The sequence below is a fragment of the Meleagris gallopavo genome, chromosome 26, assembly GCF_000146605.3.
Source record: "Meleagris gallopavo isolate NT-WF06-2002-E0010 breed Aviagen turkey brand Nicholas breeding stock chromosome 26, Turkey_5.1, whole genome shotgun sequence".
In the NCBI taxonomy this organism is placed as follows: Eukaryota; Metazoa; Chordata; class Aves; order Galliformes; family Phasianidae; genus Meleagris; species Meleagris gallopavo.
The window spans coordinates 564087-584233 of record NC_015036.2 but is presented as its reverse complement, the minus strand read 5'-3'; the positions used below and the strand labels follow the sequence as shown (position 1 = coordinate 584233).

Sequence of the window (20147 nt, the reverse complement as noted above, 5' to 3'; positions counted from 1 at the left end):
GCCATCATCATTCTGGATTTGCCTTGTGTGAGCTATCACTGGATTAGTGAGCTGGAAATCCCTCAGAGTTTTGTCTCTGAAGCCAGTCTCTTGGGAGCACTGCTGTAGTAAGTGATTTTTCTGTTCTAGCCCAAGGAATTGGATCCGCATCCAGTAGCCAAATTGAATTCATTCGGGCAAGGTTAAGAGCCATTTGATATAGTTTTAGATTAGGTGAAGGCAGCCATATATATTTCATATTCTGCACTAACTGCTGCACAGTGAGTAGGGATAGGCTGGCACAGTGCTTATTGACTGCTCCCCAGTGATCCCGCGCTTACAAATGGATGTTACTCAATGAGGGAATGGATCCTAAATCTCTCCCTGCTGAAAGGCAGCGGAAATAACATGGAGCAATGGGTGAAGGGGTTGGCTGGGTTCCAAATGGAGGGCTGGGGTAGCTGTAAGGACAGTTATAGGGTCTGCTGGGAGTCAGACTGCATGGGACCCCATGGAAAAGCTTGGATGCCCAGAGAAGTTGTGAATGCCTCATTCACAGAGGTTTTCAAGGCCATGCTGGATGAGGCTCTGGGTAACCTGATCTAATAGCTGATATAGAGGTTGGCAAGCCTGCCCACAGGGCAGCCCAAGACCTTCTGTGATTCAGTGATTGCAGGGAGTCATCAACGTGGTACGTGACAGTGCTGCTCTGTTACTGCTGTAATATGGGGGTGGTTGGGATCCTTTGGCACCATACCCACCTTCAGGCTTGCAGAGAGCCAAAGCAATGTAGTTTTGTGTGTACCAGTGTTGGGAAGGCTGATTTGTGTCAGCAGAGAGCACAGACACGGGTTTGAATAGAAGAACAAATGTGTTTCCCTGTTTTCTTAAGGTGAGCCTATCCATAATCCCAGCAATGTGCAGTCACCATATGCTCTCTGCTGGAAAGAGCTCCAGAGCTGAATGCCCTGTGACTGGAGCCCTTCTTCTGTATACTTGGCCCAGTGCAGGAAAAAGGAAAGAAAAACAGTTCTGTAAAATGTATCTTGGGCAGAGAGCTGCTGCGGTGGGAGCCCCACACGAGCGCATGGGGGTGAGATCTCAGTGGCTGCTTCCAGCCATGGAAAAATGGGAGAAATCTCTCAATCTCTCCCATCGGTGCAGGAGAGCATATTTACAGCAGTGCCATGTGCATAGGCTTTATCACAAGCCAAGCTGAGCCTGCCTGATGAAAAAGGGCTTTGAAAAAGAATAAAAGAAAGAGTAAAAAAGGAATAAAGTTTTATTTAGGATAACAAAAACTCCTCTTTGAAGGATCCTGAGAAAAAAATGACACTCAGGGCCTGTAACATTCTGTACTTCTTCACAAATCTTGCCTGTACTCAGAAGCATCGGTCCCTGATGTGTGTGGCCATGCTGAGGGCCCCAGCTCCCAGGGCTGTGACCTGAAGGGAATGGCTCAGCATTCTCTGCTATTCTCTGTTGGGTCTTGGTGGAGAAAATTGGGAAAACATAACCTTTGCGTTCTGCAGAACTGCAGAGCGAATAGAAAGGACACACTGGCAGTTTGCTATTTATTTCTATTTCTAAAGAATCTCAGAGTTGTTTTTTTTTAAAGTACACCTGAGCCTCTCCTTCTTTTTTGGGAGCAGTGTGTAAATAATGACCAGATTTGGGCCTTTGTTTGCATCCCCTGAGATGCACCCGGTAGGCGAGAGGAAAAGAGCCATGGAAAGAAAACTGAGCCATCGGGTGGAGGATGAGATGGGTGTGGAGTGAGGGATGGGTGGGAAGTGAGGGTGCTTGAACCCAACCATCGCTTCACACTGAAAGAGCTCTTCAGTGCCTGCGGTGATGTTGGGGTGCTGTTGGGTTCGTGACAGTGGCCACAGCACCAGGAGTGCTGCTGGGGTCAAATCCCACTCCACAACTGCTGCTTCTGTGTGGAAATTCAGTGGCTCTTTGTCAGTGCAGCACAACCTTCATCCTTCATCCGTCTTCATCATTCAAGTGCCACCGGATGATTTGTTTTGGTTTTCCATGTTTGCTCTATGAGCAGCATCACTTCCAGGCTCTTCTGGGCCTCCCCTTCCCCTTGCTAATTTCATGATGCTTCCATCCAGGAGCCCTCACATCTCATTTTCTTGGCCAATAACCCATCCCAGTTTTCCCATCTATTTACCCTTGTTTAAGATGGCACTGGGTCTGGTAGGGAAAACGGAGAGTGGATGGAGAAAGGGAGAATCACAGAATCATAGAATCATCAAGGTTGGAAAAGACCACTAAAATCAAATCCAATCATCAACACACTGAGTGGTGAAAGGAGAATGAATGGAAAGAAAGCAATCTCCCTGCTCAGAATCCCTAACAGATTTCTTTGTCATTGCTTGGTTTATTATCGTTTTTTTAGTAAAACAGTTCAAAACTACAATTTCTTATTTGAGTTACAAATGAGCGCAATCCAGGTAGGAGCATTTTTGCTTGAGGGGTTTTCCAACATGAAAAGAAAGAAGAGGAAGCGGGGAAGGAAGCGTGCAAGAAACAAAGCTCAGCAATGCAGCACCACGACTCCCATTGAACAGGGAATTCAGCATCACTGCTGTTCAGTTGTTGCTTGGAGAAGAGCAGCTACTGTGAACAGTCATGACAAATGCATTTGTATGTTTGATGGAAATCTTCTCGTTGGTACTGAAATACGATGGTATGGTGCAAGACTGGGGGAGAGCTGCATGTTTGTCTTCTGAAAGCAAACAGCACACATTGGGATTTACATGAGGACGTGTTGGGCACAGCCATGGGTCGTTAATTTAGGAGCACTGATGGCTGTGTATCCAGCAGTGTGAATGCATGGAGAGCATTCCTGCGGCATAAATCTGCGGTGAAGCATCGCATTCATCACTGCGTTTCCCTAAAGTGGTCCTGAGACCCAAAACCCCTTTTTGCTCCCCCCAAAACTCATCCCTTTTTTTCCCAGCTCCCAGTTTTGCTTTGGAGGCCAAAGCTTTGGTGCCAGCTCCGCACTTCTTCCCAGTAGCATCAGAGCTGGCTGTGTCATCTCCAACCTTTCAAGGAGCCCGCAGGGACTTAATTAAAACTGAAACTTAGGCACTGCTATTCAGATGAGACTGGCAGCCCTCTGCTGACGCAGGCTCAGCCGTGTCACTCTGCTCATGCCACAGAAATGTGCCACAATGTGGGAATTACCAGCCCTGGGCTGGCATGGGCTGAGCCCTGCTCTGAAATGCTGGGCTGCAGGGTGACAGCACGGAACGATCCGCCAGGGAGGCTTCATTGGCAGTAAGAGGCATGGCTGGCACTTGTCTGACAGAGGTGACACCGGCCTGACTCCACTCTGCAGGACTTCAGGGAGAGGAAAATCTGCATTTCCCAATCGTAGGGCTTTGGTCAGGGGTTGCTAGTGATCAGGTCTTGAAATGCATTTATTCCTGTGTTTATGGAGTGCTGATATGGGTGTAGAGTACATAGAAACAGCAATAGGAATTGCCCATCTATGCAGTGTCACATATATGCACAGCAGGAGGAGCCTGTGGGTAATGAGCCCTACTTTCCAGTCCTGCAGCTGCTGCACAGTGCTGAGGCACCCATGGGTGACCCCGGGAGCTGCTGACACCAGCAGCTCTATTTGTTGCTCGAATGGCAGAAGTCGGATGGACCACGCTCAGTTCCAGCACCGTGTTTTGGTGGTCGTGGTCGCACAACACTCAGAGAAGGAAGGTTAGCAGTCATCTGCCTCAGTGGTGCCATTGGGGCGATGCTGTGCACACAGATACACACAGATGCCCACCCCCTCACCCCTGCAGCCTGCTGTTCCGGCAGCTCTCTCCAAGGAGATCCCAGCTGCTCTCAGCACTCCATCTGCAGCCTTCCAACAGTTGCTGCAGAAAAGGGAAAACATAAAAAATTGCATTTGGGTTTGGGGGAAAATAGCAAAAAAGCAAAAAAATCTGCTCTTCTGGCAACCCATACATCTCAATTTATCTGTCCCTTTGTCTTTATTGAAGCAGGAAGGGAAGCGGAACCTCCTTGGAAACAAACGTGTCTCTGCTGTGCACGGTCACAGATTTAGGGAAATCTCTGTGGGTTTGTGGGCACTGAGCCCAGAGCAGCCCTGCAGCAGCTGCTGGGTGCACATAGTGCTGGAGGGCATGGAAAGGGCACTCGAATGCACTGCCCCAGGGCAGGTGGTGCTGCCTCAGGAATTAACAGAGGTGTGGAAGGTTCTGGTAGGATCCAGTTGCAAGGGCTGGAAGGTTCTAGTAGGACCCAGGTGTGAGGAGTGCTCATTAGGCCCGGGTGCTGGCACTCAGCTAATGAGGCTCCAGGCAGCTTCTCACTGCTGAAAAGCCCAGGAGTGGGGCAGTGCTGTTGTGCTGTGGGGATGAGACTGGAGCTCAAGATCTGTGTGAGGGAGGCACAATGGAGAGCAGGTACTGTGTGATTTCTTCTTTATAGAGGCTTTTGATAGGTTGGCTTATTTCAGTACACCTTCACTGCAGAGTTTGCTTGTAAGCAACCAGAATGGAGCTTGATTCCTCTTCATCTGGGGCTCCTCTTGTTGCTTAAAGAGCAGCTCTGATTTTCCTGAGCTGAGGAGCTGCATTTTGCAGTGCTCTGTTTGATGCACTGTGCAATAGGAAGCTGGGGTCTTGCTGGGTTCTGCTGGAGCTGCTTTGGTTGGTGCTGGGTTGGGGTGTTTCAGGCTGTGTGGTTACTGTGATTCAGCCCCACAGGAGAAGGTCTGAGTGCTGCAGGATGTGTGTTGGGAGCAGGGAGGGCAGCAGACTGATGCATGGGGACTGTGTAGCTCCCCCGGTATCTCCATGTGCAGGTGGATGATGGATGGGGTGAGTGGGAGCTGACACCCCTTGTTGCTTCCCTTTCTCCTTCCTACAGCACTGGGTTTTTTGGGCATGTTTAAGGAACATTTGGGTGGAAGATGCTATCTTGATACTTTTGTACAAGATTTAGGGCAGGATCAGGCCCTGGTGCCTTTATTCCTCCCCTAGACCTTCCTTGTGCTTGCTGTCTTCTATTCGGAAATAGATGGCAGTAAGAATTGTGTTCGGCTATTTTATATGTCATAATCTTTCCTAATCTGAATGTGCAGGAACTGTATTATGCAGCCTAATCAGTCACATATATTGTACTGCACTTCCAGCTTTGTGAAAGGCAAAAGCCATCTAGGAGGCAGAAATATGCTAAATGTGCTTCTTGGAGGCTGTACACCTTTTGTTGATCGGCAGCACAGCTCTGTCTGGTGGCTTTTGCAAACTGCAGGGTCTGATCCATCCTGGGGTGTGAGTGATGGAAGGGATGACAGTGCTGCCTGTCCTTGCTTCAGGCAGCGGGTGACAGCACAGCCCTGAGGGGACACCTGCAGCTGCAGGAGGAAGGCATGGGCAACGGGGTTGTGTTGGAGCAGATTGCAGAGGGATGTTCAGCCAGAGAGCTGTGCTTCCCTGCCTCCCTGCTGTCCTTAATAAACAAATTTTCCAACCCCGGAAGAGCTGAGTTGCCCCTCGTGGGGATTTCCATTCCTAGAAGTGTGGCTCTGTGGTCCCAGGGTAGCAGAGGGGGAGTTGGAGAGACTCCAGCTTCCTTGGTCACATCATATTTGTTCTCCACATTAGCCAGAAGCACCCTTGTTTATTTCATCAGCTAAATGCTGAAAACCAGCTGCCTGCCTTCCATCGAGGCACTTAATGGTGATGATCATTGCTTTCTCTGAATGCAGGGCGATGCTGCAGCAGTGCGCAGCTGTTGACCGATGGGTGCCTGGCTGTTCCTATGGCATTTCTGGGCTCTGTTTTTGCTGAGTTGCAGAAGTCCTGAGCTGGAACGTGGCAGCTGCTTCAGGATGCCTGGTGCATGCTGAAATACGGGGCCACTGCCTTCATTTGGAAGCAGAGCGAAGCTGCTGCTCCTTCTTGCTTAGGATATGAGCATCTAACAGGGATGGAGCCTTTGGGGCAGGGCTGGGAGGGATGGAGTTTGCCATGGAGGTCTACTTGTGGCACAGAGGCATTTCCCTCTCTTACAGTGGAAGATCTGCCTGGCTTCTGGGGGCGGTTGCTGCTTTAAGCTTGTGCGATGAATCATTTGATGTAGAATTTCTACCTGACTTTGGTATCTGTTGAACAAAACGTTGGCACAGAGCGCTCAATACCCGGATTTGTTTTAACTTGTAGTTTAGGCTTCAAAAAAATAGTATGAAATGAATTAGCAAATTATCTTGATTGCTCCACTCCTGCCTGCAGCCACTCAGCGCGTTCCAGGTGGAGAGCTTTCTTGCTGGAAAAATGAGCAGAATTTATTTCTTTAGATAAATGGATCTGGGATAAAAGTCATCTTTATTTTCTTTTTCGCTTTAACTGCAAAGGATGAAAAGTGTCTGTTCTGCTCTTCTGTGGCAGAGATAAAACAGGAAGGAGCTTTGCATTGGTGTGCCATTGGCTTTCAAGGAAAAGTTTCTTCCCCCACCCAAACCTCCTCTCCTGCAAGGAGCACCTCGGACTGGAGATCAGAGTGCTGTTTAATGTTCCCATTGCAATGCCGCTGGATCCCGGCGCTGTCACTCTTGCTATGTTTCTGTTCCGTGCACACGCTGCCTTTGATCTCTCTACTTTGTCCTTGTTTTATTTTATACCTCTTCTTTCTTTCCCCATCTCACTCACAGTGGTGGCTTTAGGATGAAGCACCATTTCATTTCCCCAAGGTCCCGCGAGGGCGCCGGCTGATCTCCTCTGCTGGGTGTCTGCTCTGTGAACTGAATGCATTTAGATCAGTGCCAATCCCTACTGCACACAACAAGCATGAAGATATGAAACATAGAGGAGAGGATACATGGCTGAATCCACCAGTGGTGCCTGGTGCCCTTTGGAAGGCAGCTGTGTGTGCACCCAGCGTATTGGGGAAGGTGCACGAAGCAGCTTTGTGGAGAGGAGGACCTACAGCAGTTGGTTTGGGTGGAACTAACAACAATCTTCTAGCCGTAAATGCTATGCAATGCTACAAATAAAAGGCAAAACTTGCTTTATGACACCTGCTGTCCAAGGTCCCTTAGAGGCACTGATCCCTGTGTTGCAGCAGTGGAGGACGTTGTTCTGCTGGTTGCTGATGCATCCATCCCGTTCTCCACAGCTGGCACCATGCCTAATCTTCCATGCAGTACAGGAAACTCATTCCCTTGTTTTATCTCAGGCTGAGCTCGCAGGAAAGTGAGATTCTTGAGGCTTGACTGGCAGCTGGAATCAGTTTTGTTTGGTTTAAATGAGTCGAGAGCTCAAGCCGAGGTGGGTAATGGAGCAGTTCCCTGCCTTGCTCCCTCTGTGGGCACTGCAGCCCTGGCTGCCTGGGTCAGGACAATTTCCAGGTGCAGCCACGCTGACAAGAAGAGCATCCCTTTGAAAATGAGATTTCTTGAATCGCCATGTGTGGAGCGTGCTCCCTACAAGCTGCTGCTGACCTCGGAGTTGAGCTGTTTGCTCTCTCATGTGAACTCTGCAGTGAAAACATATTAAGGTTCCCCTTTTTCTGTGGCTTGCTTTTTTTTTTCTCCAGGTATTTAATCTTAGTTTACAGATGAAATGTGCAGTGGAGAAAAAGATGCTAATCACACAGTTACTGCTCTCTGCTCCAGCCACTGAAAAATTTATTACCATCTGCCCTGAATTGGACAGGGCTGCGAGCATCAAAACGTTTGTGTCTCTGAGCAGCAGCAGAGAGGCTCAGCATTGCAGCAGAGCACGGTGTTGTGTCCAGCAGGAGCTGGTGTGGCTGTAATGCTCTGTGCTCCTCCCTTTGCTGAGGGCAGAGGTGAGAAAAAACCCACACTGTGCTCAGAACTTCCATCCCTTGGTCAGAACACAGCAATATTATGGTATGTAATGGTAATGGGAGTGTTCAGCTCTCCCCACTTCTTGCTTTCTGCCAGGTATTGAGGCAACTGTTGGATTTCAGTGGCTGTGGATGTAGAGGTACCTGGTGGATCACATCTCCAGCTGAGAAGCAGGCACAGGGTGTTGTGCCATTGGGTTCTGCCAGGCTTTAATGCTGCCAGAGCAGAAGGTGAGGTCAGGAACGGGGTCACAAGGGGGATTTCTCTGGCTCCCGTGGTGTTCTGCCATGCAACTTCTTGAGCCTGTTGTAATATCAAGCTGCCTCAGAAGCGGAGTGCTTTGATTTCTGCCCAGTCTCTGCCCTCAGTGTGTTATTGGACGTACAGTTCAGAAGTGCTCAAACTACAGCTCCCATGATGCATCTTAAATATACGATTTGCACTTGGCTTTTTGCACGAGCTCTGCTTCTCCCCGGCCAGCCCTTCCTGCAAATGCACTTCCCTGCAGCAGCACAAGACCAGCTGGATGCTGGAGCACATAACCGTTCCACAAAGTGCCTCTCCTGTGGCTGTGTTTGCATATGTTTTTCTCTCTTCTTGTTGCTTTCAAAGAAATTAGGGTATTCTTGTAAAACTTCACACCTTGAAAGTCATCCCCTTAAAACGAAGAACTGCTGAGCAAGGAAGTAATTGTCAGCAAGGCACACTTTTGTCTCTCCTGCAGCAATTAACAAACTGAAGCTCAGGCTTGGCTGTCTGTCCAATTAAACTCTGGCAAGCTGGAATCCATGATGTGATAATGAAGCAGAGAGTTTTGGAGCTTCTCTGCTTGCTATTTTGAGGATACGGGAGCTTTAGGCTGTCTGGCTGAAACAAAGCCATTGGAAGTAATGGGCTGGACAATCTCACCCCATTACTTTTAATGGGATGGAGAGACTGCGCATTTGGGAGCAGCTCGCTGACACCAGGGGAAGCAGGGGAACCTTTTCACATCTATACACGTTATGGCCAATGCTGGGAAATGGCACCCAGCAGGGAAAGGCCAACTGCCCGCAGTAAGCCGTAGTGCTTGGTGGCAGACAGGAGGTGTAGAGCAGGGGGAGGTGCTCAAGGCATCAGGGCTCAGTTTGGATGTGACACGTGGTCATAGCTTGGATATTAAGAAACATTCTCTGAAAGAGCAGTGCTGCAGTGGCACAAACTGCGTGGGGTGGTGGGGTCAGTGCCCAGAAGTGTTCCAGAACTGTGGGGTCATGGCGTGGTGGGATGTGGGCGCAGTGGGGTGAGGTTGAATGCGGGGATCTCGGGGATCTTTTCCAACTTTAATGATTCAGAGTCTGAAGCAAAGTGGGGTTGGGTGGAACCCTACAGGCCACCAGCCCCAACCCCTGCCACAGGTTGGTTACCAGCAGATTAGGTGATGCAGGTCCTATCCATGGCCTCGGGCACCTCCAGGGATGGGGCAGCCACAGGTTCCATACGTAATGGTTGGGGGGACTGTGGTGCATGGGATTCCCACTGCTCTGTGTGCTTCATGTGGCATGAGGGCAGGAGCAGGGTGCAAGGTTCCTCCTGTATCCATCTTCTGTGATTCACCTTCCTGCCTTTTGCCTGCAGTAATCGTGCCTGTATGCACAGAAGCAGTCTGTAATGTTCTGTGAGTTGCTGGTCTGGTGTTGCATGTGTTCCCTGTGGTGGGACTGAATTTGCTGCTGCTGGGGTCTGAAGGAGTGTGGTCGGGACAGCAATCGGCCTCCCACAGCCTGACATTTGCCCTCTTGTTTTCCTTTTTCCTGCTACCAAATGTGGTCAAAGGTCTCTGCCAGCATGCAGAGAAGCTCAGTGTCCCAGTCAGAGCAGGAGAGGACGGAGCACGTTGTTTAGCAAAGCCTTTCAGTCCCACAGCTTCCTCCCATGCCCCCTAATTGGGGTCTTGTTTTTGCCAGCAGGCAGGGACATGTTTTCCTGCTGCCCTGTCCATCTTAGCACCATGTGCTCTTTGAGCAAGTTTCAGCAGAAGGGAAAAAGCAGAAAGGCTACAGTGAGGTCCTGCACTCTGGCTGGAACCCACCCCTCCATCTGCTGCTCCTGCAGCCACGCTACTCACATGCACCAAGTAGGCGCCGCTTCCAGCAGTGAGGCTCCCTGTGGTGCTTATGCTCCCATTTAAGCTGCCCAAGGGCTTAAATAAATCAGGAGGGGATCACCTGTATATAAAACCTGCCCTGGAGTGATGTGTTCACATCTTCTGGTGGTGGCGTGAGGGGGAGGCCCAGGAGGGGATGATTTGGTACAGAAATGCTTCACTGTGTGTTCCGTGCCTGCCTGCTCACCTCACAAGTTTGCTGAAATTGCTGAGGCTTGGCAAGGAGGAGAAAATAAAAAGGAAGCTGAAAAAAGCCTTGGATGCACAAGAATTGCAGGCGTGCTGTGAGGTAACCGGCAAATACAATTTAATTATAAGATACACGGCAGTAATGGCATTTGCGAGGCTGGAGCATGATTTCCCAGTAATAGACAGACTGCAGGGTTCCCTGCCTCTGTTGTCGCAGCCTCAAATGAGAGCACAACTGCGCTCATGCTTTCTGTGCCTCTGGAGGGGCTTTAAGGGCCCTTCCTGGGCTTGCTCCAGTAGCTGTGCTGTGTGCTAAGGGCTTGGAGGGGGTGAATGGGCTTGGTAGGAGGAGCTGGGGGCAGCAGGGCTTGGTGCTGAGCTCCGAGGTCAGGCAGCGGGTGGCTGTGCTTGCTGGGTGTTTCCAGCACTTGTTCTTTGCCTGCGCTCCTGAAGGGAATGGCACGGCTGCTTTTCAGGTGAAGGAGCTGCTGATCCAGAGCGCTGCAATGGATGTGACCTTTACAGCACCGTGGTTTTATTTTTCTCATTTTTTGCTCCAGTGTGTCCACAATCTGTCAGAGTCACACGGGGACTTAAGGGCTCGTTGCAAAGTGCTCCCACTGCCGAGCTGTGCAGCGGTGTTATGGGGTGCTCTGATAGGGCTGGTACACCTGCTTTCTGCAGGCCTCCTGGCCTGTGTGCAAATGTGGCTCTTTGTGCTGGCAGAGCACTGAACGTGTTTGTTGTCTCGGTGTGAGATGCTCCTGCTGGGCTCCAGGACGACGCCGTGCTGGGCGTGCAGCTCATTGCTTGGATTGCCATGGGGCACGCAGGGGTCCTGCAGCAGAAGAGCAATGATGAAATGAGAAACCTGAGTGTGCAGTGACGAAATTGGTCTGCAGAGAAAGCTCTCCATTCAGAAGAAACCCAAATAGCTGGATCTTCCATCTTTCTTTCTGTCAGTTCTGTCCTGAGCTTTTTCATTCAGATCTCAGAGCAGCTTCATGAGCAGGTCTGTCTGGTGTGTGTAGCTGGTGCAGCACAGCCAGCTGCTCTCCCCAGCACCTGAGCAGCCTCCGTGAGCCTAACAGCATCTGGCTGTAGTCAGCAAAGGGGGATCTGAGCAGCACTGGTCTCCTGCTGGAAGGATGGGTTGGACGGGGCACTTGGTGGCTCCAGGGCCACAACCTGGAAAAGCATTCAGAAAAAAAAAAAAGCAGGGGATGCATGGGGAGGTGTTGGTCCAATTCTATGAACTCTGCCTGCGTGCCATGAGATTGTAAGGAGCGCTGTGGGATGGATGCCAACCTGCACATCTTCCCTTGCTGGAGCCGTCAGAAGGAGGCACTGGGAGCACGGCTGGTGGCAGCTCCTTGCTGTGTGCCCATGCAGCCCCCACCTCCCTTCGGGCTGCGTTGTGCTTTGAGGGGGCACGGGGCAGCCTGGCTGCCTTGGTACAAAGTGAGTCGCTCTGATATTGTTACCGGTAAAGAGAACACTCTGTTTCTATGTAACCTTTTATTTGTTTCTTCTGAATAATACAAATGCCTATGAATGTTATGACTTTGACAAGGGGAAATTCAGTGTTTTTCCTGCGTGCCAGCTTTAGTTACAGTGTGGAATTGCTGCCACAAGACCTTGTCAAAGCGAGGCATTAAGAGGATTTGACTGGTGCAAATGTGTTCCTGTTTAAGCAAGGAACTTCAGGTACTGAGCGCTCTCTCACTCTGGGGTAAATTGCTTTTTGCTGTAGCAGCTTCTTCAGAGTTCTTTATTTTCCCCTGCTGGGAAGCAGCTTTCAGTGGCCTGCTATGGGAGCAGAGCTGGTGTTTGGGGAGCCCTCCTTATCACGTGGAGGTGATATCAGCATCATGGTGGTGCTGGTGGCCCTCAGGACAACTCCAACCCACTGCAGAACGGCCCTCCTGCACAGTTGCATTTTACATCTCGGAGCAATGAGCTGGCAAACACCTCTGCTCCATCTGTTTTCCTTCATTGATGGATTCTTCTGAAGTCAGATTGTGGTCCCACAGGGACACACTCAACTAATCCTCCGCTTTTAAGATTTTATTTGTGCAATAAATGGATGACAAGGTGGTTTGCAAGTACATAACACAATAAATGGGTTTATAAATGCAACTTTTCTGCAGAGCGCTGTAGAATAAAATACAATATCGCTACAGCATTTAACACTGATCTTTACTTCATTCATATTTCAAACAGTAATGTGCCCATTTTCTCATCTGGGAAGCCTCTTTGGTTTTTTTTAATACATTTTTATAAATTAACCAGGCACAGATTTAATAACAACTTGCATTCATTTAGCCTGTTCATCTCGGAGGATCACGGATTGCTTTGCAGCCCTAATGGTAGAACACCCCAATTGTGTGCTGGAGGATCCGTTTGCTCTCTGTCAAAATGGTTGGGATTGCTGAGCTGTGTTTGTGGATGAAGGGAGGAAGCTTGAATGCAAGCCTCACAGCAGAAGGAGAGCTGGGCAGGGAAGGATGCAGTGTGCTTCAATGGTACCCAGAGCAAAGTGCTATGAAGGAGAGGTCATGGGAACATCTGGGGTGTCTGAACCATCAGCAGAGCACAAGGCTGGGAGGCAGTGCTCTGGAAAGCAAAGAAAATGCTCCCTCACACCTTTCTTCCAACTTCTGGAATGCAAATGACTGACTTTGCTCATCAAGACAAGAGGCTCCCAAGCAGGAACATGGTTTCTCAACCAAAGCATTTCTAAAAGTGAAACTTGTGGCTCTGAGATGCTATTGGAAAAATATTTACTGATAGCAAACCATCACCTCTGCAGAAAGAAAACACGGGAAAATGGAAAAACGTTTATTTTGATACAATATTTTTAAAACTTAATTTAAGAGACCAGCTGTTTCTGCTTCTCTTATAAGAGCTTAATTGGTATATAATAGCACAGTTAATTAAATACAAATCAATAGTTTAAAACAGCTAATTGATATTTAATATGTATGGGAAAATATAACTTAGTTATAATATAATTACCTCAATATTAAATAAGCAATGGAATTGCAATTATGCCTTTACAGTGATTATAAAGTTTAGTGTTCTTTAATAAACTTGCAATTAGACAGGATGAACTGAAAAATTATTAAACAGGTATTATTGGGCTATTAAACATTTATTATCATTCCTGGTGGGATACAGCCACACAATAGTACACATTATGGTTGTGTTTACAAACCTTCATTACTCCTTTGCAGATTTAGCCTTTAATGTTCTGTTGATCAGAAACTTGGATCCCTCTCTGACTTGTGGGTGGGGGAATTGCTTTGAGAGAGAAAGGAATGATGAGGAAAAGGAGGAGAAAAGCATTGCGAGTTCCTTAGTTTGGGCCAGGGAAGGGAAGGGAGCTTTACTTGGAAACCAGGTTGGCCTCCCCTGTCGTCCAAGCTGTCTGTAAATGTCCTGTTAGACAGGTTGTTCAGAGGCTGAGCCAAGCTCACTCCTTTCTTGTGTTGGCAGTTGCTTCATTGTTCCTTGCTACCCTGATGCTTTGGGATTGCTTTTCCTTTGTCCAGTGGCTCTTCTGCAGGTTTTGGGATGAATCAATGGGAGTGCTTCTTTGAGTGAGTCAAAATGTGCTTCTGCCACGTGTTGTCCAAGTGAGACATTTGAGCTCACACCTTTCCAAAGTACCCATGCTGATAAAGCTCAGCTGTAACTCATTCTACTGTGCTGGAAAAAAAAACTAATTATCACTGCATGGAAGTGGATGGGATTTGTTTCAGGAGGTGGATGCCATGCATGGGTTAAAATGTGCATTTTTCCATGGTATCCCAGCAGGTCCCCTAAGCCAAAATATTTAAAATGCTGGGATATCTGCTTCGCTATTAATGTTTTAGGTAGCTGCTAAAAGCCATGAAGTGGTGAGGCATCCTTAGGCATCAGCGTCATCTCAAAGCGTTTTACCTTTTAAAGGCACTGTCAGGTATTTAAAGGTGCCTTTAGCTATAAAGATTTTTGCATGTTCTCACGAATTTATGGTATGAATTATTATAATGTGGTGCTCTTGTATAGCTCCTTTCATCATGGGATATCAAAGTCTTTTATAAGCATTAATTATAGCACCCCTCAGGGAGGCACTCGGACGACTGACACCCAAACCAGCTCTGCATGGGGAACAGCTCAGATCTCTCTTGGAGCCTCCTTCCCTTCTGCAGGGTGAAGCTGTGCTTTGGGTTCCTGGGGCAGCACCACCATCACCTTGGGCAGTAACCCATTGCCACCTCCTCTAATGCACAGACTCTTTCTTGGGTATGTTTCTCTCTCTGCAATTGGAAGGTGAGAGCTGGGCTGCTGAGTTCTGGCTGCTTTGGGTTGATACAAGAATGGAACTATAGACTCATAGAATGGTTTGGGTTGGAAGGGACCTTAAAGATCATCTCGTTCCACTGTATTACTTTTCCTACTCTTAAGCTTCACATATTGCTGCCTCTGTCTCGGCCCCAATACCTTCTGCATTGGCTCTTGCAGAACTTTATGGCAGCCTCTGCCATTCCAGGTCTCTGTGACCAGGAGAACCCACGCGTGTCCGTGTGCATGATGAACCCCTGAATTAGCAAGATAGCGATGCTGGCTGGCTCAGCTCTGCTGTGAACTGTGCTGCCTTGTGTGACACTAATCTAATTGTGTTGTTTTAATTATGCCTCGATACCTCAGCGCTCGTTGAAGGCTCGATTGGAATCGATGCTATTTGTCTTTCCTATCAATTAAGACATAAGCGTGTTGCTGGCTCTGTGTTAGCAGAGGGAGGCTGGGAAGGCTGTCAGCAGCTCGCAGCTGATGTATGTGGGGTGACTGGCTCTGTGGGATCCCCAGCCAGAGCTCTTACTGATGTCTGCAGCACAGCCTGTGCTGAATGCCTTTCACCCAGACCAGTTGGGAGCATTGAACTCTAATGCTCTTAGTTGATGCCTTTCTGGGTGTATTTGCAGTTGTGCAGAGGGCTGGATTCCACCTCTGCATCAGATAGGAGACGGCTGCTGTCTGCCTGGAGCTGATGGGTGTGACTGAGTCAAGAAGCTGCTGAGAATGTGGATATTTGCTTTGCCTGCCTGAAAATGTCTGATCCTTGAGCACCCTCATCTGAGTTGATTCCCCCCTTCCCCTTTTCACAGAATCACAGAATTTATGGCCAATGAGAGAGCGGTGGGCACCTCCAGCATCCTTGAGAGGCTGCCTAGGGATGCCCTCTGGGATACTACTCTAGGTGACAATGTGGATTTAAGGCGCAATTAAAATCCAGCTGACTTTAATCATCTCAAGAGACATCATCTGTATGAGCATTGACTTCAGTGGAATTGCACGCAGCCTGCCTTTCTTCTGCAGGCTGACCACCTCTGATGGGAGCCTTAGGATCAGGAACTGTTGGTTCTCATGAGATGGAGCCTGGTTCTGTTAGGGAATTCTCCTTACCTTGTCCTCCTGCTCGTGCCTTGCTGTCACAAGGCATCTCTGTTCTCCACATTTTGGCTCTAGTTCTGCCCCAGATGCTGAGGAGGATGCTGACGCTCCTGCCTGAATGCCCCATCAGCACTGGGGAGGAGCAGTGCAAGCCACAGAGCCGTGTGCCTCGAGTTGTCCGCCTGCACGTCTCGCAGCACTAGGTGACTTTCCTGCTCTGACAGACGCAGCCCAGACCTGCAGTTCATCTCCAGAGACCTGAAATCCCTGCACAGCTCTGCACAGCACCACCTCACCACTCCCATCCTGCCGCCCCACCGCCTTCCCTTCCCGTGCCGATCCCACATGCTCCATCCTCCCGGAGCGGGGCTCTATGGAGGCTGCATTAAGCAAACATCAAAGGGGCTTTGATCAGCGAGGCCCTGCAGAGCACGGCAGCCCCCGAGGAGCGCGGGGCGGCAGTGGGGACGCACTACCTTGATTTCCTCCTCTGCGACACAATTTGTTTGAAGAATGGAAGCTGTCCGCCACCGAGATGCGCGTGGGCAAACACACAGCCTACTTCTGGAAGAGCCACACTCAGATCTTCCTCTCTTGGTTACCAGAAAGCCCCATTAAAGAATCAAGGCATCAAAGGCGTAGGCATCCTCAGCCTCCAGCACTTCTCTGCTTGCAGGGCCACCTGCGTGTTTCCATCCCTCAAGGCTAATCTTCCCTTTTGAGGACCGTGTCCCAGCTGCGCTGCTCCCTGTGCACTCGCTCCTGTCCCCAGCCTTCTAACGCCGCTCTCTCTTCTCTTGCAGAACTGGGGCTCCCAGGAAGAGGATGCTGCCTAGTGCTGGGGTTCATGTACAAGGAGAAGTACCGCAGGATGACTGAAGGTGAGCGGCTTCCCCACCTTCTCTTCGTCCTTCCTCCTTAGTGGTCTCATCCCAGAGGTTCGTTGTTGCTGGGAACAGGTTCTTGCTTGTCCCAAGGAGAAAATCCCAGTTCCCTTTTGTTTTTTGAAGCATCTTAATGGGCACGGATAGGGGAGGAGCAGTAAAAGGAGAGCAGGAGGCTGATACCTCCATTCATCCCCCATCGCTATCTTCTCCTATGGATTGGTCTCAGAGGAAGCTCTTTCAGCACCCAGTCTTTGTATTCTGGTTTTCATTCTGCCCTTCAACTGGATACATCTGGCCCTACTGGGGAGGTGCTCAGGTTATCATCACCCTAATGTCCTTGAACTGCAACGTCCTAGAGCTTGTGTGGACAACCTTGGCAAATGAATGTCCTTCTAATTAGTGGCACTGAGAAGCCACTGAGAGTCGGGCTTAGCCTTGCTGTTTTCAAAAGCTGATGGAGTTTGCTTGGGCAAATCCCTCACCTGGGATCAAGGCTGCTGTGCCTTCTCAAAAGCATCATTGTTTTTCTTGTCAAACCCTGCACTGAGGCAGAGATGTCTCTAAAAAATTCCCCTGTTTTATATTCTGGTCATCCCCCAGGTGCTTTATGAGCATTGATTAATCCATAGAAATACCATAAATAATTATGAAGCATAATAACTAAACAAAAACTATTTATGCTCGGAAGGATTGGCATCCCTGCTGCTGGCAGCGTTGTTGCTTGGCTGCTTTCTTTGAAGCAGCCCTGTCTGCTGAATGTGGGGTTTGGGGGAGGCCCCTTCCAGGGAAAGGTGCACCGTGGTGATGCGTTGGAGTTTTGCTCAACCTGAACAGGGCCGAGCTGGTTTCAGCCCTTGTTTTGGAGGTAGATAGGAAATGCCTTGGAGAGAGGAGTGCTGGTGTGCCCTGCTGTGCATTTGTTCCTTAGAGCAGGACAGGGAGCAGCCAGCAGCTGGCTGCAGGAAGCCTTGTCTGCACGAGAGCAAAGGGTGCATTAGCTTGCAGGGGGCGAACTCCAGTGGAGGCAAGCTCATGGCTTGAATACCAGCTATGAGATCAAAGGTTCCCTTGGTTCCCCAGGAGCCCTGAGTCTGAGATGATAACATGGGGAAAGCGCTTCACAAGTTTTCACCTCATGTTTGTTAATTATCCCGTGCTTTTTAAACATTGATTAGAATATCTTTTTAACTGGATGGCACTGCCCCTTGGGTGCAATGGGAAGGTGCAATCTCTTGACGGTTTTGGGTCCCTCAAGCTTCCCAGGGATGCCTGTAGGTGCCACTTGTGCACCCTGTGGCACTGCTTCAGCCTGGCAGACTCGGGGCATTGCAGAGCAAACCCTTTGGCTTTTAGGGAGAGAACAAAGCCAGATGAAAGGCGCAAAGTGAAGCCTTTGTGTGGGGAAGGGAACAAAGCAATGAGTTTCTGGCCCCCGCAGACTGCAGGGCTGTGACGTTTAAAGGTACAATCGTCCAAAAAGAACACAGGGGATTTCCATGGCTACAAAGACCGCCCTGGACTTGTTTTCACTCAAGACGGCTCTGGATGACAGATGCAGACCTGAAGCCTCCTGCAATCCAGGCTGTGTGATGTGGGCTGAGCAATGATGGGAGCCAAGAGGGTTTCAGGTGTGCGGCCGTCCCAGGGCAGCCCCTGCAAGCAACCCCTCAGCATTCCCTAGGAGGGATAAGGAGTGAGACAGCTTCCCTTTCGTGTCTTTGCCAAATTAGAGCTTTTTCTCCTTTATTGCATTGTGGTCCTAATGAACAGCCCTATTTGTAATAGCACGGTAGCTGGAGGAGTTGATGGCAGAAGTAGGCAGTGGGGCAATCGGATAATTATGAGGTGTGGGGTCTCCGTGGTAGTGGAAATGGGTAATTAAGGTGCAGCATTACCTTACTGTCACTTAATGGAGATATCTACAGAGTGGGCTTCAGAGGTAGAGAAGCACAAGGGAACTTTGAGCTCGTGTACTGCTGCTGACCCTGGTAAGAAGCAAAAATAAATGTCCAAGAACTCACCTCTGTTAGTGTTACTGTTAGTTAACGTGTAGCATAGAATCATTTAGGCTGGGGAAAACCTCTGAGGTCATCAAGTCCAACTGTTAGCTTAGCACAGCCAAGCCTACTGCTAATCCACGTCCCTAAGCATCGCATCTATGAAATACCTCCAGGGATGGGACTCAGCTATCAGCTCTTCATACTGCCATGTACCAACATGCATCCTGAAAATCTGGTCTGGAAAATGTGTGTAACATTGCTGTAAAGCGTGCAACAGGAAAGCAGGCAAGGTTTGGGTGTGATTTGGGGCACACAGATGAAGGGGATGCCCTGCTGCGGCTGCCACGTGCCTGTCCGTTTGCTGTGATTGACATGTACCTTGTTGGCATGCTAGCAGTGCTGTTTGGTGAGCTGTGGGTCAAAATGGAGCTGGTGACAGTTGCAGACAGAAGTAGAGCTGTCTGTGAGTTGCAGTGATGGCCTTGCAATAGAGATACTTTAGAGTTGATCCTCCACCATCTGTCTTCGTTCTGCTAATAACCCACTCAATCAGCTGCTGCTGACTGTTTGTTAGCATTCAGAAAAGGATACTGGCAGGAGCATGCACACGGGGCTGGATTCCACCCCAACCATGGTGGTGGGTCAGCAGGGCTGCACCCTGGGGATCCCAAAGCACATGGCCATAAGGCAGAGGTCCTGCTGTGCTGGGCTGCCCTGCGTTCTCCAGGTGAAACCCAGGCGAGCAGAAAGGTTGCAATGCTGTAGTCCCAACAACAAGAAACTCTGGCCGACCTAAGAACTGAGACTCTTCTGAGGCTTTCTGTTCCCTCTTCCCCTCCCGTTCAGCTGGCTTCCCAAAGCTGGCAGTCTCTGAGCTCAGAAGTAGGGGCTGTGCTGCAAGACCCCTCCCTGCCGCCCGCCGGCCCATCCCTGCCCATCCAGCACTCACTACTGGGGTGGCCAAGGGCAGGATTTCACCTCTCACTCCTGTTTTCCTTCATCCCTCCTTCCTTTGACTTCTCGCCATATCTAACACGAGTCATTAGCAAGCGTCGCTGCAGCAATTATGGCACTTCTTGCCTGTCATTCATAAAGCTACTAACAGGAACGATGGAGCACTCAGTGCCATTCTGTGCCTTCACCACCTGCTCCCAGCAGCCACCAACTGCTGGAGATCCCTTTTTGGAGACACTGGTGGCTCTGGGGTCCCTCTGTGTATTCCCCTTCACTGTGACAGCTTATCCCACCGTACAGCTCCCTCCTGCTGCATGGAGCATGTCTTGGAGGGGGTTTTTGGTCCTCAGCTTCTCTATCTTCAGTCTGCAGATAGGTTTCGGTTCTGCCCAGGCACAGGGAGGGAGTCGTGTATGCATATGAAAGCTGTTTTTATGGCTTATAATTATCTCGTACCCATCCTTAGAATAATTATAGCTCCTCCATTATTAATAATTGGGATTCCAGTCCTTGTCATAGATCACAAAATGGAGAGGATGCTCAACCCAGAGTTTGCATAATGTACCTTGGTCTCAATTGAGTAATTGGTAAAATGGTGAAAATCGTTAGTTTTCCTCCATTCCTTGGTGCTGGAATTAGTGAGATATTAGTGCAATTAGCCACTGCTTCCATTTGAGGCTGCAATCATTTGGTTG

At 49.4% G+C, this 20147-nt stretch overlaps 1 protein-coding gene across 2 annotated transcripts in view; it reads left to right on the top strand.

The window, feature by feature from the left end:
* Positions 1-4327: 4327 nt before the first annotated feature.
* The window catches only part of KIRREL3 (kirre like nephrin family adhesion molecule 3), a 79073-nt gene continuing 63253 nt past the window's right edge, over positions 4328-20147 (top strand). For both annotated transcript variants that reach the window (XM_019622949.2, XM_010723575.3), the window contains exons 1-2: positions 4328-4427; positions 16415-16492. In XM_019622949.2, the coding sequence (XP_019478494.1) occupies positions 4379-4427; positions 16415-16492 (127 nt within the window). In that variant the 5' untranslated portion in view covers positions 4328-4378. The remainder of the gene's footprint in view (positions 4428-16414; positions 16493-20147) is intronic.